General features: G+C 43.9%; 1 protein-coding gene across 1 annotated transcript in view; it reads left to right on the forward strand.

The window, feature by feature from the left end:
- The window catches only part of stxbp5l (syntaxin binding protein 5L), a gene marked incomplete at its 5' end in the record, with an annotated part of 245729 nt that overhangs the window by 214841 nt on the left and 4175 nt on the right, over nt 1–26713 (forward strand). The window contains 8 exons of the mRNA XM_084162475.1: nt 4406–4510; nt 9596–9649; nt 12744–12926; nt 18230–18331; nt 22787–23026; nt 23440–23803; nt 24138–24303; nt 26448–26559. Of these exons, the coding sequence (XP_084018601.1) occupies nt 4406–4510; nt 9596–9649; nt 12744–12926; nt 18230–18331; nt 22787–23026; nt 23440–23803; nt 24138–24303; nt 26448–26559 (1326 nt within the window). The remainder of the gene's footprint in view (nt 1–4405; nt 4511–9595; nt 9650–12743; nt 12927–18229; nt 18332–22786; nt 23027–23439; nt 23804–24137; nt 24304–26447; nt 26560–26713) is intronic.

Genomic DNA, 26713 nt, shown 5'->3' on the forward strand with positions numbered 1-26713 from the left:
TCAGCAACTTAGGTTTAGACAAATGTTCTTCTGTGTAAATACAGTGCCTTGCAAAAGTATTCATCCCCTTGGCGTTTTTCCTATTTTGTTGCATTACCTGTAATTTAAATTGATTTTTATTTGGATATCATGTAATGGACTTAAACAAAATAGTCCAAATTGGTGAAGTGAAATGAAAAAAATTACTTGTTTCAAAAAATTCTAAAAAAAAAATAACAGAAAAGGGGTGCGTGCATATGTATTCACCCCTTTGCTATGAAGCCCCTAAATAAGATCTGGTGCAACTAATTACCTTCAGAAGTCACATAATTAGTTAAATAATGTCCACCTGTGTGCAATCTAAGTGTCACATGATCTGTCACATGACCTCAGTATATATACACCTGTTCTGAAAGGCTCCAGAGTCTGAAACACCACTAAGCAAGGGGCACCACCATGAAGACCAAGGAGCTCTCCAAACAGGTCAGGGACAAAGTTGTGGAGAAGTACTGATCAGTATTGGGTTATAAGAAAATATCTGAAACTTTGAACATCCCACGGAGCACCATTTAAATCCATTATAAAAAAATTGAAAGAATATGGCACCACAACAAACCTGCCAAGAGAGGGCCGCCCACCAAAACTCATGGACCAGGCGAGGAGGGCATTAATCAGAGAGGCAACAAAGAGACCAAAGATAACCCTGAAGGAGCTGCAAAGCTCCACAGCGGAGATTGGAGTATCTGTCCATTGGACCACTTTAAGCCGTACACTCCACAGAGCTGGGCTTTACGGAAGAGTGGCCAGAAAAAGCCATTGCTTAAAGAAAAGAATAAGCAAACACATTTGGTGTTTGCCATAAGGCATGTGGTAGACTCCCCAAACATATGGAAAAAGGTACTCTGGTCAGATGAGACTAAAATTAAGCTTTTTGGCCATCAAGGAAAACGCTATGTCTGGCGCAAACCCAACACCTCTCATCACCCCGAGAACACCATCCCCACAGTGAAGCATGGTGGTGGCAGCATCATGCTGTGGGGATGTTTTTCATCGGCAGGGACTGGGAAACTGGTCAGAATTGACGGAATGATGGATGGTGCTAAATACAGGGAAATTCTTGAGGGAAACCTGTTTCAGTCTTCCAGAAATTTGAGACTGGGACGGAGGTTCACCTTCCAGCAGGACAATGACCCTAAGCATACTGCTAAAGCAACACTCAAGTGGTTTAAGGGGAAACATTTAAATGTCTTGGAATGGCCTAGACTTAAAGATTGCTGTACACCAGCAGAACCCATCCAACTTGAAGGAGCTGGAGCAGTTTTGCCTTGAAGAATGGGCAAAAATCCCAGTGGCTAGATGTGCCAAGCTTATAGAGATACCCCAAGAGACTTGGTCTCCCGAGTGGCGCAGCGGTCTAAGGCACTGCATCTCAGTGCTTGAGGCGTCACTACAGACCCCCTGGTTCGATTCCAGGCTGTATCACAACCGGCCATAATTGGGAGTCCCATAGGGCGGCGCACAATTGGCCCAGCGTCGTCCGGGTTTGGCCAGCGTAGGCCGTCATTGTAAATAAGAATTTGTTCTTAACTCACTTGCCTAGTAAAATAAAAAATTTAATAAAAAAACTTGCAGCTGTAATTGCTGCAAAAGGTGGCTCTACAAAGTATTGACTTTGGGGGGGGTGAATAGTTATGCACGCTCAAGTTTTCCGTTTTTTTGTCTTATTTCTTGTTTGTTTCACAATAAAATATATTTTGCATCTTCAAAGTGGTAGGCATGTTGTGTAAATCAAATGATACAACCCCCCCAAAAATCCATTTTAATTCCAAGTTGTAAGGCAACAAAATAGGAAAAATGCCAAGAGGTGTGAATACTTTCGCAAGCCACTGTATTTGCCTAGTATTTGAATCATCATTTTGCCAGACAGAGCCACCAGGCCCCAGACATTAAATCTATAATGGATTGTACGGAAGGGGGTGGATTAAGGGTGTCAACAATGACCCGTTATGTCTGTGACAGTGGTGTCACTGTGTTTGATGTGTCCCTCTTAGGAGCGTCACACGTTAGTCTGTCTGCGCGGGTCACTTAGTGCTGACGCTCCGACAAGGGATGGAGAGAGAAGTGCCCATTTGCATGCACTCAAGCAGACAGCTATTTAACCAGCATCTTATTTTGCAGGAAGCAAGAATGCACTTGAACCTTCAAACCTGTCAGCTGAGCGTGAATAACTTGAAATGCTTTTTGTGTCATTTGGGAAATGGAAAGAATTCGGGGAAAAGAGAGAATGATGGAGAAGGAGGGAGGGGGGGTGGGGGGGTGGAGGAAAGGAGGAAGGGATGTTTGTGAAAGCACATCCATTCTGAAGAAAACTCCCCCCCCCCCCCCCGACCGGGATTGATGAGGCCTCATCTGTTTTTCCTGACGTCATCTTTGCTGCCCGTTATTTACACACTTATTTCCAGAGGAGAATCTAAACTCCGGAGCATGTTGTTGTGAATATTTTATGAGTCCAGTTTTCCCTGTTTGGAGTGGTATGCTTTTGGAAACCAATTTGCCATAAGTGTCTGCATTATGAATGAACATGGCTTCTGTTCGGAGGAAGTAGGACCCGTAAATGTAAGGCCTTGCACAGGGCTCTCTTTCACTCCCCCCCCCCCCCCCCCTCTCTCTCTCTCTCTCGCCCTGACTGCAGTTTCTCTTGGGTCTATAGGATCTTAGACCTGCAGTCCCTGTCATGACTCCCACTCTTCCTGACCCTGCCATTTATCCACAAGTCTCCTGAGGATACAGTGTTGGTGGTATGCAGTTAGAATGAATAAATACCAATGTGCATAGCTATGTGGAATAGGTCAGGGTAGCCTATCTATTATCTAGTCCCATCCCTTCTATTGATTGCAGAGATGAGAAAAGCGAGACAGGTTGGAGAGAGGGTAAGAAGAGGGATGTAGATGGAAAGGACATGATGTATGACTGTGTGGTATTTACAAAGGTGCAGAGAAAAGGAATGATAAAGTAGTGTGGAAAGAATGCCACAGGTATGGATGGAGAAAAAGCGGTGGAAAACATAGGGTATATCAGAGGTAGGAAGGAAGAGATGGACAGATGACAAGCAGAGAAAGGCAGGGTCTCCATTCTGAGACAGAGGTCTCATGGCGAGTTTCTGTCTGTCTGTCGACGTTATTCTCTCAAGCAGCTCTGAGGCCATTAGTGACCTAAGCCTGGCTGTCTCTGGCTGTCCCCCTGCCCTGTCACCCCAGTCCTGCTGTGACCACCGCTGGCCAAACCCAGACCCTGCAGGCAGCCTATTAACTATCCACCATCACCCCTCTCGCCTCTCCTCTCTCTGCTGTGTCAATAAAGAGGTCTCCTCCCTCCTTCACTCCCTCCTTCCTACTTCCGTCTCACCTCTCCACACCGGGAAACATCCTCCTTTTTTTCCCCGTTAGGCCCCGTAATTGGCCCCTGCTCGTCTTTGAAGCCATTTCCTCCTTTCCGTTGTTGTTTGTTTACTTTGTTACTGTCTCTTGTTGTATCTGGGTTTCTGCTCACCTGGCGGCTGCTGTGGCTGATGGTAGTACAGGCCCTGTAGTCTGGGGCGAGACGCGAAATGCGAGTCGTGAGGTTGGGCTAATAAGCTGAAATGCCAGAGAGTGGCTCTGACCCAGCAGGATAAATTTAGAGGCGAAGCGAGGCTCCAGGAGAAGAGAGGAGAGGTGATAGAGCTGTCCCTGAGCTCGCAGGCTGGCTGTTTAAAGGGGAGCTTAAAGGGGAGCGGGGAGCTGAAGCCACCTGCCTGGGCTGGATGTGGCAGCTCTTATCTCCTATAATGAGCCGAGTGGCTGGGATTAAACGTATTTACTGTACACTACACACCTACACACAACGTTTGAAACCTCATTTAGTCTGTTATTTCACAAGGAGTCTATCGAGAATGTGAGATTTAGTTTGAGAGGTGCTAGAGAGCAAATTTTACAGTACAGTAAGGTAGCACATGATGTTAGCCAAGTCTGGAATCGATCGATACCTCAAGAACACACTCGCATCCGGAAGTCTGTTGGAAGGGTGCTGGGTTGTTTTGACCGGAGTGTGGACTAGACTTGACTACCTGCTGTGGGGAAAGCATAAATGTTAACAACAGGTGTTACTGTACCTGTATCATCAATAACAACATTTAATTTAGTTGCAGTGATTTGTGATGGTGAGTCGTGATAGTAATTGTAGACATAGTAGTCGTTGTAGTAGCAGTATTAGTCATTGTTTTTGTTGTTGTGGTTGTGTTTGCATGGTAGTCTTACCTTGACCTTATCACACACGTTTTTATTGGTATCTTCCAACTGATATCATGTACTTTACCCCAATTCACCCATGTTGTTTTGTTTTCTCCCTCCTGAAAAGTGTGTGTGTTCTGTTGCATCTCCTATTCCAGTTCCCTACCCAAGCTCCCTTCACTATGACCCTCGCTCCATGCCTGAGCCTGTGGCCAGTCTGAGGGCCAGCCACTGCAGTCCAGTCTTTTACTTACTGGACAATGGTAAGAGGAAGGACCACGGCCCAGGGAAACCTGTCCCTCTCACGTCCCATCGAGGGTGGGTGGGCTTGGGGTGGAGGGAGGATGGTTTGGCGGGAGGGTTGGGTGGGTGGGTTTGTGGGTGTGGGGTGTTGCATGCTAGCATATGGAGTGCGTTCCTAGGCTTGTCTGTTCCAAGTTTCAACATTGTGATCCATGCATCTGTGAGCAGAAGATTTACAGCTTATAGGCGTTGTTGCATTGTTTCAGCCCCAGCTGTAGGGGGCGATGTGTGTTTTGTGCTGGGTCTGGTCTGGTCTTGTGGCCTTGCATCCTTCATCAGCCGTGCTACTGAGGAAGGCGGGGGAGAAAAGCGGGAGGAGTCAGTCAAGGTCAGACACTCCTCCCTAATTCTTCAGCTCCTCTGTGATTCATCCATGTTGTTGTGTTGTTGCTGTTGTTGTTGTTGTCATGTTCTTGTGAGGAAGGCCATGCATCTTTGCCCTTCCTGTTGGGAGGCACTCTGACTCTCATTCATTTGTAACACTGACTTTGTCTATTTGGTTTTTCTCACCCACAACCTCATCTTTAACGTAATAACAACATCTAATACTCACCGTTAACTCTGTGATGTGTCTAACTGCATGGACTCCATGATGATACCAGACAGCTGTGTCTAGGTTCTCTATTCCCACCCCCAATGAAATATCGACTTATCAGGAGCATCGGAAACCGACAGGCTGATTAATGTAAAAATACTTAGATAATAATTAGAGTGTAAGAATATAAAAGTAGTAGGCCTATATTTAATTCAAACGTTTCACCTTAAATGGCAAAATAATATAATATATGCCATTTAAAAAAACTTTTTTAGCCTACAATTTCATTTGATAAAAAAATTATCTAACTCAATCACGATTGACTTTTAGTTACACATTTCAAATATGGACAGACCAGGGGTAGTTTACCCCTGATTTTGATAGGAAATGACCGTACCAGACAGTTTTCTTTTAAAGACAGTTGTATTTAATGGATTACATAAATTGGAAACAAATAAAATAATAAGACAGGCTACAGCAACATTAGTTTTCCATTCATACAACGTGTCGGGTAAATTGCTTTGCCATGGTAAATGAGAAAATACTTTATTTCAGTTGTACGGAAGGATTGTCAAATAGATCAATTGCCCTTAGTCTGCTCAAAAAGTAGGATTAAATTGTTCCGATGATAATACCTATCAGAGGGGGAACATACTGTATCGTCAGAGACTTTGGTAGCAAGCAGGACTAAGGTAACACCGACATCATCTTTTAGGGAGTGGTAATGACCTGTCCAATAATGGTTGCAATTGAGATCAGCTGTGCGGGTGAATTTAACGCGCATTGATGGCTTAACGAGAGCTCAGCTGCTGATAATCTGGTGGCCATTGATGGTTGTAATAGGCTCCATGTCACTAGCTATACTCCCTTTATATTTACCATAACATGACATTTGGATGTAATCAGGGCATATAAACAAGACAATATACTTTTCTATTTTTCCATAACTGATGAAGACAAACTGGCCTTTCGTAGGGCAACAGGTTGATAGTGTGGCTTGCGAAAGTATTCACCCCCCTTGGCATTTTTCCTATTTTGTTTACAACCTGGAATTAAAATAGATTTTTGGGGGGTTTGTATCATTTGATTTACACAACATGCCTACCACTTTGAAGATGCAAAATCTTTTTTTATTGTGAAACAAACAAGAAATAAGACAAAAAAACAGAAAACTTGAGCGTGCATAACTATTCACCCCCCAAAGTCAATACTTTGTAGAGCCACCTTTTGCAGCAATTACTGCTTTTTATTTTTATTTTGTATTTTACTAGGCAAGTCAGTTAATAACAAAATCTTATTTATTATGTCTCCTGAGTGGCGCAGTGGTCTAAGGCACTGCATTGCAGTGCTAGCTGTGCCACTAGAGATCCTGGTTCGAATCCAGGCTCTGTCGTAGCCGGCCGTGACCGGGAGACCCATGGGGCGGCGCGCAATTGGCCCAGCGTCGTCCAGGGTAGGGGAGGGAATGGCCGGCAGGGATGTAGCTCAGTTGATAGAGCATGGTGTTTGCAACGCCATGGTTGTGGGTTCAATTCCCACAGAGGGTATGAAAAAACAATAATGTAAGTCGCTCTGGATAAGAGCGTCTGCTAAAATGACGTAAATGTAAAAAATGTAATTATTTACAATGACGGCCTACACCGGCCAAACCCGGACGACGCTGGGCCAATTGTGCGCCGCCCTATGGGACTCCCAATCATGGCCGGTTGGGATACAGCCTGGAATCGAACCAGGGGGTCTGTAGTGACGCCTCAAGCACTGAGATGCAGTGCCTTAGACCGCTGCGCCACTCAGGAGACGTAAGGAGACATGTCTCTATAAGCTTGGCACATCTAGCCACTTGGATTATTGCCCTGCTCCAGCTCCTTCAAGTTGGATGGGTTCTGCTGGTGTACAGCAATCTTTAAGTCATATGACAGATTCTCAATTGGATTGAGGTCATATGGCCATTCTAAGACATTTAAATGTTTCCCCTTAGGGTCATTGTCCTGCTGGAAGGTGAACCTCCATCCCAGTCTCAAATCTCTGGAAGACTGAAACAGGTTTCCTTCAAGAATTTCCCTGTGTTTAGCGCCATCCGTCATTCCTTCAATTTTGACCACTTTCCCAGTTCCTGCCGATTAAAAACATCCCCACAGCATGATGCTGCTACCACCATGCTTCACTGTGGGGATGGTGTTCTCAGGGTGATAAAAGGTGTTGGGTTTGCGACAGACATAGCACTTTCCTTGATGGCCAAAAAGCTCAATTTTAGTCTCATCTGACCAGAGTACCTTTTTTCATATGCCTTTTGGCGAACACCAAAGGTATTTGCTTATTTTTTTCTTTAAGCAATGGCTTTTTCTGTCCACTCTTCCGTAAAGCCCAGCTCTGTGGAGTGTACGGCTTAAAGTGGTCCTATGGACAGATACTCTAATCTCCGCTGTGGAGCTTTGCAGCTCCTTCAGGGTTATCTTTGGTCTCTTTGTTGCCTCTCTGATTAATGCCCTCCTTTCCTGGTCCGTGAGTTTTGGGGGACGGCCCTCTCTTGGCAGGTATGTTGTGGTGCCATATTCTTTCAATTTTTTAATAATGGATTTAATGGTGCTCCGTGGGATGTTCAAAGTTTCGGATATTGTTTTTATAACCCAACCCTGATCTGTACTTCTCCACAACTTTGTCCCTGACCTATTTTGAGAGCTCCTTGGTCTTCATGGTGCTGCTTGCTTGGTGGTGCCCCTTGCTTAGTGGTGTTGCAGACTCTGGGGCCTTTCAGAACAGGTGTATATATACTGAGATCATGTGACAGATCATGTGACACTTAGATTGCACACAGGTGGACTTTATTTAACAAATTATGTGACTTCTGAAGGTAATTGGTTGCACCAGATCTTATTTAGGGGATTCATATCAAAGGGGTGAATACATATGCACGCACCACTTTTCCGTTATTAATTTTTTAGAATTTTTTGAAACAAGTTATTTTTTTCATTTCACTTCAACAAATTGGACTATTTTGTATATGTCCATTACAGGTTGTAATGCAACAAAATAGGAAAAACGCCAAGGGGGATGAATACTTTTGCAAGGCACTGTAACATCATTATGTCCCCAAATATGTAAATACTGTCATTTGTTAAAAGGCATTGTTAACACAATGCACAGTTCCACTTTTATTCTGTTCAAACATCCTTTTATCCAACAAAGATATTCCAACAACAGTCCTAAAATGGCGCAAATGAGCTGTTAAATGGCTTGTAGAATTCCACCTGTGAATAGTGAATACCAATGCTATTGGAAGAGCACTGTCATTCCATCATTATATTCCTCTGTTGCTACACAGTTCTGCTGCTACGCATCATGGCTGCAACATCTGGTCACTGTTAGTGTTTACACACACAAACACACACACTTTATTGATCTCGGAATTCAATTATGCCACGGCACTATACCACAGACATTTCCTCACAAGCACCGCACAAGGGGAACATTTCATTTACGTCAAAATCCCTTTACATTTCTGTGTTCCCAACAAGGCAATTTACCATAAAACGACTCCAATTTGAATTCTACCTCAGCAATACCACTTTTCCCCGACTCAAAGTCAATGAGAGATGGTGGAATTCAGATTTATGGCCTCCTGGAGTATTATCTGTAAAACAGAGTGTTCTTTTGGGGCCCATAAGAATTTGTTAAATTTCTAAGCTAGAAAGTTCTGGAATCCACTTACAGATGGTGCAATCAAACAACTGCACTTTCCAATAACTGCTAGCTTGCCCCAAACATTACTTTACAAAGATTGGTTTGAGAACAATGAGTGTGGTTTCTTGATTTGTCATCCTTACAACATCCCACATTTCCCGTACACCAGAATCATTATCTAACCAACCAAAACCAGTGTCCTCATAGTATGTCCTTTGAATCGACTGAGGAAAAATTGATGACCATCTCTCTCAACATGTACCTTTGCAGTTCTGTATCTACTGCAAAATGCTTGCAAAATGTTGAACATGTTTGTTTCTTTCCAATCTGTTTTGTGTTTATTTGAGTTCCCAGTTTATTTATGTTTCTTATGCCAAACCCCCCAGGCCTTAGCGAACCCTGACAACCTTAACATACAGAAATAAATTAAACAAATAAATAGCAAATACATATACTTAAATCAGTTGCTTTTGAGTGGCCCGAGAATGTAAGACTTGGAAGACACACTGGGAAGGAGACTTGCCCGAAAACGGGTTTCACGGATCCTGTTTCTATAACTGGTTTCACTGTTCCCGTGTCTCTACTCTCTAACTGGGAGCACTGGCCTGGGAAAACCATGGAGCATGATGGGAATGGCCTCTGCATCTGCCTGCCATGTGCGACAACTGCACACTTTTGCACGTTTTGAATTATGTTGTTTGATTTGTATTTTGTTTTGTTTGATCTTTTGTTTTCTGCATCTTTTGGCTTTTACTTTTGCTTCCATTTTGGTTTGGTTTTGGTTTGAAAAGATTAACTGCTCCTTTCTTTCCTATGTCTTTTGTTTCAGTAAAGGGACCCGGCAGAAAGTTAAGTCTGCCAACAGATCTTAAGACTGATCTTGGTACGGTAGGCGAAAGCCAGCAGTTTTACCCTCTTTTCATTTGATTAATTTACTTCCTCTTTTGTCCTGTTATACGCAGATATAAATTTATATTTGTTTTGTTTATGTTATTCACTTCAAGTAGTTTCTTCTTCACGCAATCAGTAGTATTTTCTTATCACTCACTTCTTCTACTCGACCAGCTCATGATGAGACTGTTGGCCTGTTCTGTTCTTCTCCTTTGACTTTCTATGTTTTGTTTTTACCCGTCGTAAGATTTTTGTTTATCGTACATTTTGCAAGTGTTTCCAAAGGTGGTTCTTACCTCATGCCCATATCGTTTTGGGAGATGCATTTCTAAATGTACTCTCGCTCTATCGCGATTGGACCATTCTCTGTCTCTATACAGCCTTGCTCCATCGTAATTGGATCATTTTCTATCTCCAAACAGCCTTGCTCTATACTGTGATTGGACCATTCTCTAACTCTAACCAGCCTTGCTCCATCGTGATTGGATCATTTCCGTCTCTCGAACGGGACTTACTCCATTGTGACTGGACCATTCTGCATTACCTCTAGACTTCAGCGACACGCTCTTTCTCAGTACATCTCTTTAGCTCCTGCACCTCTTATAGTCACAGGTTCTCTCTCTCATGCTTCTGCTCTGTCCTGTCCTACTATATCCTCTCTGGATTAACAACTCTGCCTCTTCAATTCATATTCAGTACACTAATGTGCCAATATCTACAGTATCTGTGAAATGATAACTATTTCCTTCAACAGGTTTGGAATGTGTAGGTGTAGTTTAAATTTTAGAGTGAGACAGTGTGTTCAGTAAACAAGCAATCATTTGAAAGGAATAAAACTGAAAAGGATGATATCTGTAGCAAAAATATACCTACCTCATTGAAATATGTATCTCCTTTTAAATTTTGAGCAACAATTGGTAGCTAATCAAAAGGTTCAAGCAGTATTCCAAGCAGCCAAAATGAAATTGTACATTAATGCAGTGGGAAAATATATTTTTCAACCATGATCAGAACCCTGTTTAGGCTATTAACATAGTAATGTACCTATGTAATTAGTTCTAATATAATATGAGCAGCTGTCTGTCATTAGTCAAGGACACAGCTGCTACAAAGTGGGAATTTTTCATGTGATTAAATTACTTGAACCTGTGTGCGTGTGTGTGTGCGAACGTGTGTGTATGTGTCTGTGTGTGTTAGAAAGAGAGAGAGAGAGAAATAGAGTGAGTGTGTGTGTGTGTGTGGGGGGGGGGGGGGGGGGGGGTAGAATGCAATTTTTTCTGAAATGGACCAGTTTCCTTTAGACTGTGCCAGGACAAACCACTGATTGGCAGACCCAACCATGATGATAAGTGCTAGCCAGACACACAATGGCGTAGTCATGTAGCACATTGGCTGGTGCACTACAGCTATCCCCAGCCCTGTATTGCCCTGGTACAGCCTGCTGTGAAACTGGACTGGAGGCGCACGCGGACTGGGTGGCACTACAGTGTCTTTCATCCTCACTTAGAAAGTGAACCAGATTTGCATCAATAGGCCTAACAAGGGATTTGGCGTTAGGAGTGTGTGCTCCTTCAAATCACAATAGCCAAACAGACAACACACTAGAGAATCCTGTCCGACATATTCAGTAGTTAACACGATGCCAACTTAGCCTGGTCCCAGATCTGTTTGTGCATTTGCCTACTCCATTGTCAAAACGAACATGTTTGGCATGACAATTCCATAAGGAGTTGGCAAGAGAGCAGAAATGTCCCGTGTAGCTCAGTTGGTAGAGCATGGCGCTTGCAACGCCAGGGTTGTGGGTTCGATTCCCACGGGGGGCCAGTATGAAAAATTTATGCTCAAGAGCGTCTGCTAAATGACTAAAATATAAAATGTAAATGTAAACAGACTGGCACCCAGGCTAATGCCAAGTCACATTCTGAATACAGTTCTCACTCAACGAGGATTTCTCCCAACAAGCCTCCCTGTCAGACAAACTGATTTCTGCGCTGGTGTAGTGCTGGGAGCTGTCAGTCAAAAAAGTTTTGTTTACTTGACAGTCAAGACATGAAAGCGGCAGAGTGGGCTGCTCTGGCACAGACGTCATTAGCTGCTTAATTATGAGTCTGTTGGCGGTGCAGAGCTTTCTCTGTTTGGCTGACGAAACCACAGGCTGACGAGCTGCGGAATTGGAGCTGAGCCCATAGAATCCATTTTGGTTTTCTGCACATCATTAACATAAAGTATTTGTCTCGAAAATACCATTGGAGGCACACACACACACAGACATGCGCAACTACGCACACACATGCATGCATACACACACAAACACGTGTGGGCACACAATATACACAATTCATAACGGGCACCATACATGCACCCACCTTGTATCAGAGGCATCAGACAGTCCAGTATGCTGTTTCATGGACCTACACTCTATACCTACAGTATCAACCAACTGTTTTAAAATATTTATACACTCTGGAATCTACCCCAAGGTCTCTGATTTCTTAAATGTTTGAAGTCCTGCACCACTCCTGATGCTGGTCTGGTGAGGACCTTGCTGGTCAAAAATGTTTTACCTGAGTTTCATTGGCATCTCTCAAAAGTAAAATCAAGTTTGGTATGGAGTGTGAAACTCTCTCAATGCCACTACAGAGGACAAAAACAAAGTGATGATGAAAGACTCTGATCCTGTAAAATGCCTGATCCTACCGAATGTACTTTACCATCACCTGTGAATCTATTTATTTATTTTCATCAGTATTATTTTTTGTTTTATTTTCTTGGCACGGATTGAATAAAAAGCTTCTCCCTCTATTTTAACTGCTTTCCACTTTCACTCTCTCTTTCTCTCTCTAACTCTATCTCTCTCTAACTCTATCTCTCTCTCTCTCTCTCTCTCTCTCTCTCTCTCTCTCTCTCTCTCTCTCTCTCTCTCTCTCTCTCTCTCTCTCTCTCTCTCTCTCTCTCTCTCTCTCTCTCTCTCTCTATAACTCTAATTCATTAACTCTGTCATCTTCTTCTTACCATATACTTTTTTCCCTCTCTCACTCTGCTATGTTTTCCTTAAGTTGTTTGCTAATGCTTTGCCATTGTTGCAGATCATGTCAATGGACATTGCACTAGTCCCACCTCCCAGCCCTGCTCCGTGGGGAAGCCTCGCATCCCAGGGGTTCCTGAGGGCCCGCGGCTCACCCGGAGAGGGCCTGGCCGACCGCCCTTCCGCAAGGCCCAGTCCGCCGCTTGCATGGAGATCTCTTTGCCTGTTTCCTCCCACACAGAAGGTGTGTGTGCTTGTCCCCTTCCCCTTGATCCCTAAACCCTCTTCCTAACCTCCTCATCCTCCCCTCCTAAGTGCATGTCTACCAGTCATCAACAGGTAGGGGGTGGGAAGTTGGTTGGGTTGTGGTTGATGGGATATCTGGTGTTTTCTAATTGCTTTTGATTGCTATGACATTTCTATCCTGAAGAAAAAATAGTGACTGCTGTATTACTGAAGTATAACTGAAGTATAACTGACATTAAATGTTACAGTATTATGTCTGTCCTGGCTTGTCACCATCTAGTGACAGCAGGGTGGATACTGTGGGCCTTTTCTCTCCAATTTGACTCCTTTTCTCATGAAGGGTTTTGAATATAATGTTGACCACGTCAAAACATGTTTCGTCACATGTTAAACTGTAAGACAACAGCTATCATGTCAAAGTTCACCAGAAAATTTTGCTGAAGACAAATTGTTGGGTATTTTCACACATATTTGCTCACACATACTCCAGCTGTGACCTCACTTGTCATTCACAGCCCTTCACTTCCTACCACACCTCCACAATGTGACTACACCACACCACAACATGACACACGTCAAAGCCCACACCCTCACTTTGTACCACCCATACTGTCCGTGTTAGTGTATCCATGGTGACAGGGTGTGTGTGCGTGTGCCTGCGTGCGTGTGGCGTGCTTGTGTGGTTACTTCTCTGGTTACTACCTCAAGAGGAATGTGATCGTCATATGTTTGTCCCGTGTTACAGAGCAGGTATGTTTCATTGTTGTGCTCGAATGTGTCTTGAGGTGTCCTGTCACAAATAATATCAAATAGAGGAAATCCTCTCATCTGACAAACTGTCAAGCGGTCTACTTTTATCTGTTTCTTGTTGAGCCAAAATGTTTACCTCTCCCCTGCGAAACGCTGTGAGAGAAAATAGCTGCTGCCAGGATGGGTATCAACATGCCATTACGTGCAATCATACTCCCCTGTCAGTCAGCCTTCTTCAGTCACAGTCAGAACGCTATAGAGACAGCTAGAGACAACACCAAACGATGGACATCTATTCATTGTTTTCCACACTTATGTCTCACTCAGCCAGCTACATGACATCTCCCCCTGGCTGTGTCCCAACTAGCATCCTATTCCCTACATAGTGCGCTACTTTTGACCAGGACCCGTAGGCCTCTGGTCAAAAGTAGTGCACTATTTTGGGAATAGGGTGCCACTTGGGATGCAGACCTTGTCTTGTCTTATAGCAGCGTACTATAATTCAGCTCCTGGCCAAGTAATAGAACCACTCTCATTCGGGATGGAGTCATTTTCTCAAAATGAACAAAATGACGGTAAACGGTTTCCAGAGTGTTGAGCTCAGCTGCCCAGGCCTGTTAATCCTGAGTAGAATATAACATCCACAGAGGTAATTTTCTACCAGGTAGATTCAGGAGGCGGGGCTGCGTGCAGCTTAACTAAATGCAAGTTCCAAATGCACTCACAGAGGCGATAATAGGCCCTTAACACAGAGACAAGCCGTCTCACGTAACATTGCATGGTTTCAAGAACACAGTCCTCCTCCTTACTGAGGATTAGAGGGACATTTACTAGACTGTATAGTCACAGCGGCAGCTAAACTTAGGTAATATTGTTAAAAGTGCTATGCAGCTTTTATGCAATACCTTTCCACTATGGATCTGAATATCCAGATTACTACTATGGATCTGAATATCCAGATTACCACTATGGATCTGAATATCCAGATTACCACTATGGATCTGAATATCCAGATTACCACTATGGTACAATAGCCTTATTTAAGAGCTGCATACTAACTCTATACATTATTATGTCAACATCTAAATGTTAATGTATGTATACTGTGACAAATGCACTGTTTCGTGCACTGCTTAGAATGTCAAACATTACTTATAGATGTGTTACACAATCCTTGTATTTTTCTAACAGAGAGTTACTGTAATCCACTCTCTGACCTCTCTGAGTCATTCTCAGGATGCCAAACATTTGCCCTGGTATTGATCTGCTGTTGTGTGCTGTCCTGTCAGTGCACAGACCGAGGGGTCCTCAGAGTACTGTAAGCCTGGCCAAAACTCTTCCTATCCAGGTCACACTAACACTACCGTGGCCTGGCTGGTCCTCCGCTCTGGTTCATCCCGATCCGGCTGGATTAGCAGACAGACACCAGCGTTCCATCCAGTCGGTCGATACGAGCTAATCTCTCCACGGGACAGAGAGGATGGGGACAGCTTCCAAAATGTCACAGTTAGCCGCCCTGCGCTGGCGTCAGAGGGCTCTATCACCCAGCTGGAGCGTCAGATCAGACAGATGGTCAGGCAGGTAGGGAGGGAGGGATGGAAGGCAGACAGAGATAGTTGTGTTCCAAGAAGACCCTGGACCCTGGACTAGCCATGGGCCACTGCAGGGTGTTCAGTCCTCACGCTGAGTTGTGTTTGATTAGCCAAGGCTGTCCGGAGAACCAAACATGTTACTTGTCAGAAGTAGCAGCTGCTCCCGAATTGCAAAGACAGTGGGTGATTATCAGGGATAGAAAGAAAATGAAGGATTTATCCATGGTAGTGGCAACATAAGAATCTCTAGTCCTGAAGATTTAGAAACACACACGCCAGTATGCACACTTTCACAAAAACTGTGTGATTGTATTTCCATTTCCACCCTGAACAAATCCTCCATTAAGGTAGAACCCATGGAGCTGGGAGGCAGGCTACGGTCTGCTGTGTTCCGCATTAGCATGCGCTCCATGTTTTAATGAAGGCCACAGTCGCCTTTGTTACTGATCAAATTGATACTGACATGCTATAAATCGCTAGTTTACATTTATTCCCAGAGCTCCTAAATTAGTGATAATAAATGCCCTTTAGAAAAGAATATTAGTGCCAGAATGTAGTTTGTTCATTTTCGCTGTAACTCAGAACCTTGACTTCTGTTCATAATGGAATTAAATGACAGCAGGATGTGTGACAGACATTTCAAAGAGTAGTTAACAAAGATCAGCGTTGTCAACGTATTGAAGTCATCAGAGTGCGAAATTAGGATTTGCCTAGATAACAATGAGGAGTCATTGACCACGCAAATAGGCCTAATACTTATTCTCGCAAAGATTTTCACACAGTAAGGTAGTGAGAGGTTATGGTGACACAGCGAAAAAATAAATTGTAAAAGGACAGATCACCTCAGTTGAACTCAAACTGTGTAACCGTATCATAACTAGCCAACAGCTCAACAGGTGGATCTTAAAATGGTTGCCTCAAAATGTCAAAGCACATGGGAGACTAGGAGGTGTTAATAAAGTATTTTTAGTGCTATATATGCCCTGGGCAGTTCAGTAACTAGCTTTAGATATCTTTAACCATGGGGGAAATATATTCTCCTCTCTCCATGGAGACTATTGCTTTGTCCCAAATGGCACCCTGTTCCCTTTATAGTGCATAGGACTCTGGTCAGAAATAGTGCCCTATGTAGGGAATAGGGTGCCATTTGGGACGTAGCCAGTCTATGGCATGTGTTCTGCTGGTGCTCCCATCAGGCAGTGTGACCCCCTTACCCCTCCAGTTTGTCGCTAGCGCTGGCTGGGTTACCACAGCGATGAAACAGCAGGGTCACTGGAATAATGAAAGGTCAATGAGCGGTGTGAAGGGCTGAGTTCCTGTAATGAGGCCCACACACCAGGCGACACGCCACACACACACATACACCAGACGACACACACACCAGATAAAGGGGACAGGCACAACGTAAACAACACCGCCATGCCTCCCTGTCTGATGGAGAATGAAATATTAAAGCTATGCAACATGAGAGGCAATTATGGCCTGTGAACATAGTTACAGCTTGGGCATTGTTAGGAGCAAACAATGACTGTATATTAATGGACAAAGCCATCGATCACGTGACACCATTCATTCCTATGTAAAGACTCAATAGCCCATTTGAAGCCAAGGAAGTCGGTTAAGATGGCGTCTCATGGAGACAACATGCCCAGTTTGAGCTACTCCAGGAAGTGAAGTTGCAGGCTAGCTCAGTGCTGCCCCCTCTCATTGAGTATCTCAAGTTGAAGGCCGACCGGGGTACTGCAGGCTGCAATTAACAACTAAGTTCTCCCCTGTGTGCAAAGCCCAAAATGTTCATTCTGTTGATATAGAAAAATTAAATGGACAGCACTCTCCAAGCTGTATCCACAGTATAACCATCCAAGTATTTATGTCAGTTATTCTATATGCAAGGGTGCTTTAAGGGAATATCCTTTAACCTTGTACTGCAGTGGGCTAAATCAGAGCCACACCGAGTGATTCTTAGTAGTCTTAAACAAATCTACTTTGAAACAAAAGTATACACCTCACACACGTTTATATACATCACAGAAGACTGAAATATAACAAAACTGTTTGACATAGAAACACCAGATTTTCGTCATTACACCCATGAGGCCAAAGAGGGCGCTTTTGGTCATTCACTACCTGGGTGGTATGTGGGGTATAAACTTACTGAAGCCTATGGGTTTTATTCTAGTAGTGATTAAGTTATTGACCGAGGTGTCAGATGTAGCTCCAGGGCGTCTGTCTGTCCTCGTCTCTCCACTATACTGTCTGTGTGTCTGAGACGCTGAAGCATTGCCCTCCTTCCTTCCCTTCCTCTCTACATTCCTCCCCTCCCTCCTCCCCTTCTTCTCTCCTCCTCCTCCCCTCCCTCTTCCTACTAAATCCCTGCTTGGCCCCCTTGGGGGTCCCCGTGTCCTGTCCGAGTGCCACTGTGCGTGACTTTCATTAGCTACCACCTTGAAGGCTCTGTCATGCACAAACACACCCCAGACACACACAGCAGAAATGAGCTGCCACTCTGGCCACAGGCCCGACAACAAAAGCCATTATATTTTCTAGTCTCAATGCTAGCCGGCAGCGTTGTAGCGTAGTGTAGCATCTCCCTAAACATGGCACGGCGGTACTGCAGCCTAGGGGGATGTATTTCAGTTCATATCCCTATTGATTAGTCACAGAAACATGTTCCACTTGTCATGTGTGGTCCGAGGAGTTTGGAGTTTCCAGCTGGTACTTAATAGAGGAGGAGGGTTAGGCAGCCATGTTTTTTTCTGCTGAAGGGATAAAACTTCTCTGTGTCTCTCTTTATCTTTTGTCCTAACCATGCTCATCCCAGCTGAGTTGTTTTTTTCTCTCCCTTTCTGTCTATCTCTGGTATTGCCGTCTGTCCCGTCTGTCCTTCTGTCGGCTGTTTTCTGGCTGACTTGGTTGGTGTTGGGGTTTGGATGGGGGTTGTGATGTGATTGGGGAATAGGTGGTTATGCGTCCAGGAGGGCAATGCTTCAGCAGTTACATGGAGTCAGTATGTACTCCCACGACGAGCACCACACCACCTCCTACAACTGGAGTGAGAGAGGTAAGGGGCCACGTGCGGCCCACTGTCCCCACTCCGTCCGTCAGTCAGTCAGTACGTCCGTCCTGTGGCCCCACGTTGCTCTGTCACCGTCCATGTCCCGTCTAAAGATGTTCAGAGACACACGCTTGTTGCTCTTGTACTGGGGTTGACAGGATGAACATGATTATGTACTTTATCTCTCCATGGCTTATAGGAGTGTGTGCTGTGTCCAAGGTACAGCTTTTCTGTATGTGCTTAGTGTACTGTTCTAATGTTTGCATGCCATGCAAAGTCATGGACACATCTTTATACTGTGTCTGCTTGTTCAGTTTTGTTTGCTTGCCTGATAATCCAAGACACCGTGAAATGCCATAAGGTGTATTAATGATTTTTTTTCTGATACACTTTTTATTTTTATTTTCTACGGTCAGTAAAGACAGAGTAGGGTAGAGAGAAAACAGTGTTTAGCTAGAGCCCTTTCCAATTTGTTCAATTTGCTTTTTGAATTAAATATTAAGAGTGAATCTTGGGCAATGCAGAAATACCCCGCTGCTGTTACAGTGCCTTGCAAAAGTATTCATCCCCCTTGGTGTTTTTCCTATTTTGTTGCATTACAACCTGTAATTTAAATGGATTTTTATTTGGATTTCATGTAACGAAATACAGTCGTGGTCAAAAGTTTTGAGAATGACACAAATATTAATTTTCACAAAGTCTGCCGCCTCAGTTTTTATGATGGCAATTTGCATATACTCCAGAATGTTATGAAGAGTGATCAGATGAATTGCAATTAATTGCAAAGTCCCTCTTTGCCATGAAAATGAACTTAATCCCAAAAAAACATTTCCACTGCATTTCAGCCCTGCCACAAAAGGACCAGCTGACATCATGTCAGTGATTCTCTCGTTAACACAGGTGAGAGTGTTGACGAGGACAAGGCTGGAGATCACTCTGTCATGCTGATTGAGATAGAATAACAGACTGGAAGCTTTAAAAGGAGGGTGGTGCTTGAAATCATTGTTCTTCCTCTGTTAACCATGGTTACCTGCAAGGAAACACGTGCCGTCATCATTGCTTTGCACAAAAAGGGCTTCACAGGCAAGGATATTGCTGCTAGTAGATTGCACCTAAATCAACCATTTATCGGATCACCAATAACTTCAAGGAGAGAGGTTCAATTGTTGTGAAGAAGGTTTCAGGGCGCCCAAGAAAGTCCAGAAAGCGCCAGGACCGTCTCCTAAAGTTGATTCAGCTGCGGGATCGGGGCACCACCAGTGCAGAACTTGCTCAGGAATGTCAGCAGGCAGGTGTGAGTGCATCTGCACGCACAGTGAGGCGAAGACTTTTGTAGGATGGCCTGGTGTCAAGAAGGGAAGAGAGGAAGCCATTTCTCTCCAGGAAAAACATCAGGGACAGACTGATATTCTGCAAAAGGTACAGGGATTGGACTGCTGAGGACTGGGGTAAAGTCATTTTCTCTGATGAATCCCCTTTCCGATTGTTTGAGGCATCCGGAAAAAAACTTGTCCGGAGAAGACAAGGTGAGCGCTACCATCAGTCCTGTGTCATGCTAACAGTAAAGCATCCTAAGACCATTCATGTGTGGGGTTGCTTCTCAGCCAAGGGAGTGGGCTCACTCACAATTTTGCCTAAGAACACAACCATGAATAAAGAATGGTACCAACACATCCTCCGAGAGCAACTTCTCCCAACCATCCAAGAACAGTTTGGTGACGAACAATGCCTTTTCCAGCATGATGGAGCACAATGCCATAAGGCAAAAGTGATAACTAAGTGGCTCGGGGAACAATACATCGACATTTTGGGTCCGTGGCCAGGAAACTCCCCAGACCTTAATCCCATTGAGAACTTGTGGTCAATCCTTCCAATTATGGAAGAATGGGCTGCCATCAGTCAGGATGTGGCCCAGAAGTTAATTGACAGCATGCCAGGGCGGATTGCAGAGGTCTTGAAAAAGAAGGGTCAACACTGCAAATATTGACTCTTTGCATAAACATCATGTAATTGTCAATAAAAGCCTTTGACACTTATGGAATGCTTGTAATTATACTTCAGTATACCATAGTAACATCTGCCAAAAATATCTAAAAACACTGAAGCAGCAAACTTTATGAAGACCAATACTTGTGTCATTCTCAAAACTTTTGACCACGACTGTTAACAAAATATTCCAAATTGGTGAAGTGAAATGAAATAAATAACTTGTTTCAAAAAATTCTAAATAACAGAAAAGTGGTGTGTGCATATGTATTCACCCCCTTTGCTATGAAGCCCCTAAATAAGATCTGGTGCAACCAATTACCTTCAGAAGTCACATAATTAGTTAAATAAAGTCCACCTGTGTGCAATCTAAGTGTCACATGATCTGTCACATGATCTCAGTATACACCTGTTCTGAAAGGCCCCAGAGTCTGAAACACCACTAAGCAAGGGGCACCACCAAGCAAACGGCACCATGAAGACCAAGGAGCTCTCCAAACAGGTCAGGGACAAGGTTGTGGAGAAGTACAGATCAGGGTTGAGTTATAAAAAAATATCCTAAACTTTGAACATATGGAAAGAATATGGCACCACAACAAACCTGCCAAGAGTGGGCCACCCACCAAAACTCACGGACCAGGCGAGGAGGGCATTAATCAGAGAGGCAACAAAGAGACCAAAGAACCCTGAAGGAGCTGCAAAGCTCCACAGCAGAGATTGGAGTATCTGTCCATAGGACCACTTTAAGCCGTACACTCCACAGAGCTGGGCTTTAAAAGGTGTCTCTACAAAGTATTGACTTTGGGGGGGTGAATAGTTATGCACGCTCAAGTTTTCTGTTTTTTGTCTTATTTCTTGTTTGTTTCACCCCCAAAAATATGTTGCATCATCAAAGTGGTAGGCATGTTGTGTAAATCAAATGATACAAACCCCCCAAAAATCCAAAATAGGAAAGATGCCAAGGGGGGTGAATACTTTCGCAAGCCACTGTAAGGTATAAAGTCTGCACTGTTTGTAGAACAAGCCCAGGCAGCACATAGTCAGGTTGTAAATAATTGAGAAGTGCATGAATCATTCTTGGGCAATACAGAAATACTTTTATGGTGGAGGCAGGAGGCTAAATTATAAATATGTAATGGAGGATCTGAATGCCTAGCAAGGCAAGGGGTCAACACAATCTGTGTGTTTTATGTGATGTGTGTGTGTGTGCATGTGCGTGTGTGTGTGTGTGTGTGTGTGTGTGTGTGTGTGTGTGCGTCAACCTATTTTGTGTGTGCGTGTGTGTGTGTGCACCTGTTTTTGCGTGTGTTTGTTTGTGTGTATATGAACATGTCTTTTGGGCTTGTATGTAAACCTATCAGGGTATTTCTTGAACCAGCAGTGAGTGAGAGAACGTAATATGAGAAAATTCAAAAGGACAGAAATGGTTTCGTACTTGTGCTGTGTGTACGCTTTAATTGGTCCATAATCAATCGTAGATGAATCCAACTGTAACTAAGCACTACAGCTGTGACTTCATGTTGGTGTGTGTTTGTGTGTGTGTTTCTGGTGTGTGTGTGTGTGTGTGCACGTGTGTGTATGTGTGTGTGTATGTGTGTGTTGCACGTGTGTGTGTGTGTGTGTGTGTGTGTGTGCTCTCACTTGGCTGCTCGTTGTCTCTTACCCTTTTAGCAGCTGTTTTCTCCCTTCTCTGTGTTCCTGTTAGCCACATCTCTCTCTTCCTGGTCTTATTGCCTTGTTTCTCTTTCTGTATATATTTCTGTATTATCCCTCCCTTTTGGTCTGTCTGCATCCTCCATTGTCTTATTCCTTTTCTTCTCACTTCCTTCCTTCCTTCCTTCCTTCCTTCCTTCCTTCCTTCCTTCCTTCCTTCCTTCCTTCCTTCCTTCCCTCCCTTCCTCCCTCCCTCCCTCCCTCCCCCCTCCCTCCCTCCCTTCCCTCCCTCTTTCTTTCTTTCTTTCTTTCTTTCTTTCTTTCTTTCTTTCTTTCTTTCTTTCTTTCTTTCTTTCTTTCTTTCTTTCTTTCTTTCTTTCTTTCTTTCTTTCTTTCTTTCTTTCTTTCTTTCTTTCTTTCTTTCTTTCTTTCTTTCTTTCTTTCTTTCTTTCTTTCTTTCTTTCTTTCTTTCTTTCTTTCTTTCTTTCTTTCTTTCTTTCTTTCTTTCTTTCTTTCTTTCTTTCTTTCTTTCTTTCTTTCTTTCTTTCTTTCTTTCTTTCTTTCTTTCTTTCTTTCTTTCTTTCTTTCTTTCTTTCTTTCTTTCTTTCTTTCTTTCTTTCTTTCTTTCTTTCTTTCTTTCTTTCTTTCTTTCTTTCTTTCTTTCTTTCTTTCTTTCTTTCTTTCTTTCTTTCTTTCTTTCTTTCTTTCTTTCTTTCTTTCTTTCTTTCTTTCTTTCTTTCTTTCTTTCTTTCTTTCTTTCTTTCTTTCTTTCTTTCTTTCTCATTGCGTCTGTGTCCCTCCCCGGTATTTCCTGTAAAACAGAAAGCAGAGAGAACTCGTTCAGTCGCTCGCGGAGCTCCAGTGTGTCCAGCATCGATCGCGACACCAAGGAGTCAGTGACCACGCTGCAGTTCGGAGAGTCCTACGGCCGTAAGGGCGACGCCCTGCCTACCGCCTGCCTGTGGGTGGGCACCAGCCTGGGCGTGGTCCTGCTCCTGCCCATGTCTATCCCCACAGAGGAGGAGGAGAGGCTGGAGGACACCATCACCATGGGGCCCAGTGGTGAGCCTGTCTGCCTGAGGGAATGATAGCTGAGGAGATCTCATTGACATTAGACAGGATAGTAATGGAGGAATAACTCACTGACTCACAGGGTAGGGTGTAGGGGTGCAGGTTCAACAGAGAGCATGGTGGTGGGGGGAGGGGCTTACTCATTATCAAGCCCACCTAAGCAACAATTGAGGAGCAGAGATTATCGATATGCTAACGTGGGTGTGATAATGGGATTTGCAGGCAGGCATTCTTTGCTTCCCTCCTACTCTCTCATTCAATTTTAATGACTGATATTAGTCAAATGAGATAGCAAGATCAGAAAGAATAGAATGTTTGGAGAATATAGAAAAGATCTTGGATGTCACATTACCGAAAGTGCTATATTTTCTTATGTTATCTGCCTCTTTCCATGGCACACCCAGGTACAGTCCTGATGCTAAAAGGCTCCGTGCTGCGATTTGCCTTCCTGGACTGTGGGGGCACGCTCATCCAGAGTCCCTACGAGGTGTGGCGGGACCCCAACGGTCCTGAGGACCCCGACCGGCCCCGCAGGCGCAAGCTGGTCAACTTCTCCCCGTCATCATCCCAGGAGGCGTGCGGTGACGGTCACCTGGCCGTTGTGTGCTCTGAGAAGCAGGCCAAGGTCATCCTCATGCCCACCCAGGCTGTCCTGTTCACCCACAACATCACTGAGTCCTCCTTCGTCCTTCGGGCTGACGTCGTCTCCGTCTGCAACAGCGTCTGCCTGGCCTGCTTCTGCGCCAATGGACACATCATGACCCTAAGGTATACGGTCTGTCTTTCTCACGCCTGTTAAAAGCTGTCTTGGTTGTGTTCCCTTGATGACATAGATAGAAAATACCTGTAGTTCTGTCATATTCATACAGGCACATGGGATTACTTCTACTACTACCCTTTGATAATAATAATAATAATAATATGCCATTTAGCAGACGCTTTTATCCAAAGCGACTTACAGTCATGCGTGCATACATTTTTTGTGTATGGGTGGTCCCGGGGATCGAACCCACTACCTTGGCGTTACAAGCGCCGTGCTCTACCAGCTGAGCTACAGAGGACCACATGACGTTGTCGTTTTTCTGTTGTTGTCTCCTCCCAGTTTGCCCAGTCTAAGACCCCTGATGGATATCAACTACCTTCCCCTGACCGACTTGCGTATCGCCCGGACCTTTGTCTTCACTAACGGAGGCCAGGCCCTGTATCTGAGCTCGCCTACAGAGATACAGCGCCTCACATACAGCCAGGAGATGACGGACAACCTACAGGTCAGCACCCGTCTGTGTGTGTATTTGTATACTGTGAATGTTAGAATTATCTGTATTGGTTTGTACATGAATTGCAGCGTAATTGACAATGTGCCTGTACTTGTTTGTTTGTGTGAGAGTTCAACAGAGTCAGTTCATGAAGACATCTATGCGAGGACACATATGTGTTTGTGTGTATGTGTGTGTGTGCATGTGTTTGTGTGTCTAGCATTGGTAATCTCATTGCTCTGTAGCCATGACAGCACATTGCCTTCTGCAGCTTTGGCAGAGTGATTTCTCAGAGCCAGTAGTGCAGTAAATATACGGGTGCTATAATTGATACCTTTGCTAAAGCCCAATCATGACAGTGGCCATTGAAGTGAAATGTCACGCTTGTCATGTGTGGTTTGAGCTCCACTGCACTGACTCCATGGTGGTGGGGTGTGTGTGTGCAGTGTTGGGGAGTAGTGAACAACATGTAGTTCAACTAGTAAGTTAACTACATTTTGCAGTAGCTTGGTGGTAGTTGAACTACATTCTAATCTAGGTAGCGTTTTCAGTAGTTAATTACTTTTTTGTCGTGTAGCGGTGTAGCTAACTATTGGAACTACACACTACTTATTTATTTGTGTTGGCTTTCTTGGTTGAATGGTCAAGAAGTTGGATTCTCCTGTGGAAGACCTGAGTTCTAATCTTGCCAGTTACAAAAGCACACGTGAAATTTATAATATCACGTAAAGTGTTGGGAAACCACGTGTCTGAGTCATGTGAAAAATGAACATTTGAAAACCACGTGTCTGTTTTTCCCACTTTACATTTTTTACATATATCCGAAAATCAACTGTCTGACTCGTGGGATTTTTTGGTAAGGGAAGTGTAACTTAACTTATTGCAGTGTGAAGGAATTGGTAGCTAGGTAAACTATATTTTCAGAGTAGTTTCCCCAACACTGTGTGTTTGTGTGTGCGTGAGGCGTGTGTGCGTGTGTATTGTGAGAGCTATCACAACACACGCTAATAAGAGCAGACATTGGTAGAGCTCCAGCTTCAGACATGCAGTCTCTCTCATCCAGAAACATGACTGAACATGCAGCATAACCCTACTGCCATCTGCTGGCACAGTAAAACACCAACACTGATATTCTTCTTAGCAAGCGTCCTTTTCAAATTGGCAGACACTTGATGACTCTGCCCTTCACCTACAATATTTCAAACCGGTTTCATCAACTACTTGCTTTTTTAGCCAACACAAATCCCATTGTGCATAATCTGCTGTTGTGTGTCTTTTGGTTTCGTTATGACTGTGTTATGACTGTGTTACTGTGTGTTTATGTTGGTTAGATATGACTGTGTTATGACTGTGTTACTGTGTGTTTATGTTGGTTAGATATGACTGTGTTACTGTGTGTTTCTAATGGTTTGATATGTGTATTAATGTATGTGTGTATTAATGTGTATGTGTGTGTGTACTTATGTGTGTGCAGGTATTAATGTGTGTGTATTAATGTGTGTGGCGTGTGTGTATGAATGTGTGTCAAATCAAATCACATTTTATTTGTCACATGCGCCGAATACAACAAGTGTAGACTTTACCGTGAAAGGCTTACTTATGGGCACACAGTCATCAGGTCTACAGCTTATCATGAGGTATTCTAACTCAGGCGAGCAGAAACATAGGATATTACAGTTCTTCAGATCACGTTAGTAGAATAGTCTCAAATGGAGCTCATCCAGTTTATTTTCCAGTGATTGCACGTTCGCCAATAGAACAGAGGGTAATGGCGACTTATCCACTCGCCATCGCAGTCTCGTTAGATATCCCGCACGCCGACCTCTATAGCGCCGTCTTCACCTCCTCCGAGTGACGGGGATTTGGGCCTGGTCTGGGATGAGCATTGTGTCCTTCGCCTCCGATTAGTTGAAATAGAAGTCCTCATCCAAATCGAGGTTAGTAATCGCTGTTTTGATGTCCATAAGCTCTTTTCGGTCATATGAAACGATGGCCAAAACATTATGTACAAAAAAGATAGGATCAGTGCAGAAAAAACACACAAAATAGCAAAATTGGTCAGGAGCCCGTAAATCGGCAGCCATCCCCTCCGGCACCATTCTTCTGTGTGTAATGATGTGTGTGTGTGTATTAATGTGTGCGGTGTGTTGATTCAGGACATGCTGGGGGAGCTATTCACTCCTATAGAAACACCAGAGGCCCAGAACAAAGGATTCCTCAAGGGCTTCTTCGGGGGCAATGCCCAGACCTTCGACAGAGAGGAGCTGTGTAAGTTACCTTCTATATTTTATGTGTGTTATTTATGTGTACCAAGTGAGTATGTGAGAGACAGTTTGACACATGAACCTTTTCCCACCCTTTATATTTTCATCTCTCTCTCCTTCTCTCTACTATCCATCTCTATCTTTCTCTCTTCTCCTTC

The sequence above is a fragment of the Coregonus lavaretus genome, assembly GCF_964263955.1.
Source record: "Coregonus lavaretus genome assembly, chromosome: 5".
Lineage (NCBI taxonomy): Eukaryota > Metazoa > Chordata > Actinopteri > Salmoniformes > Salmonidae > Coregonus > Coregonus lavaretus.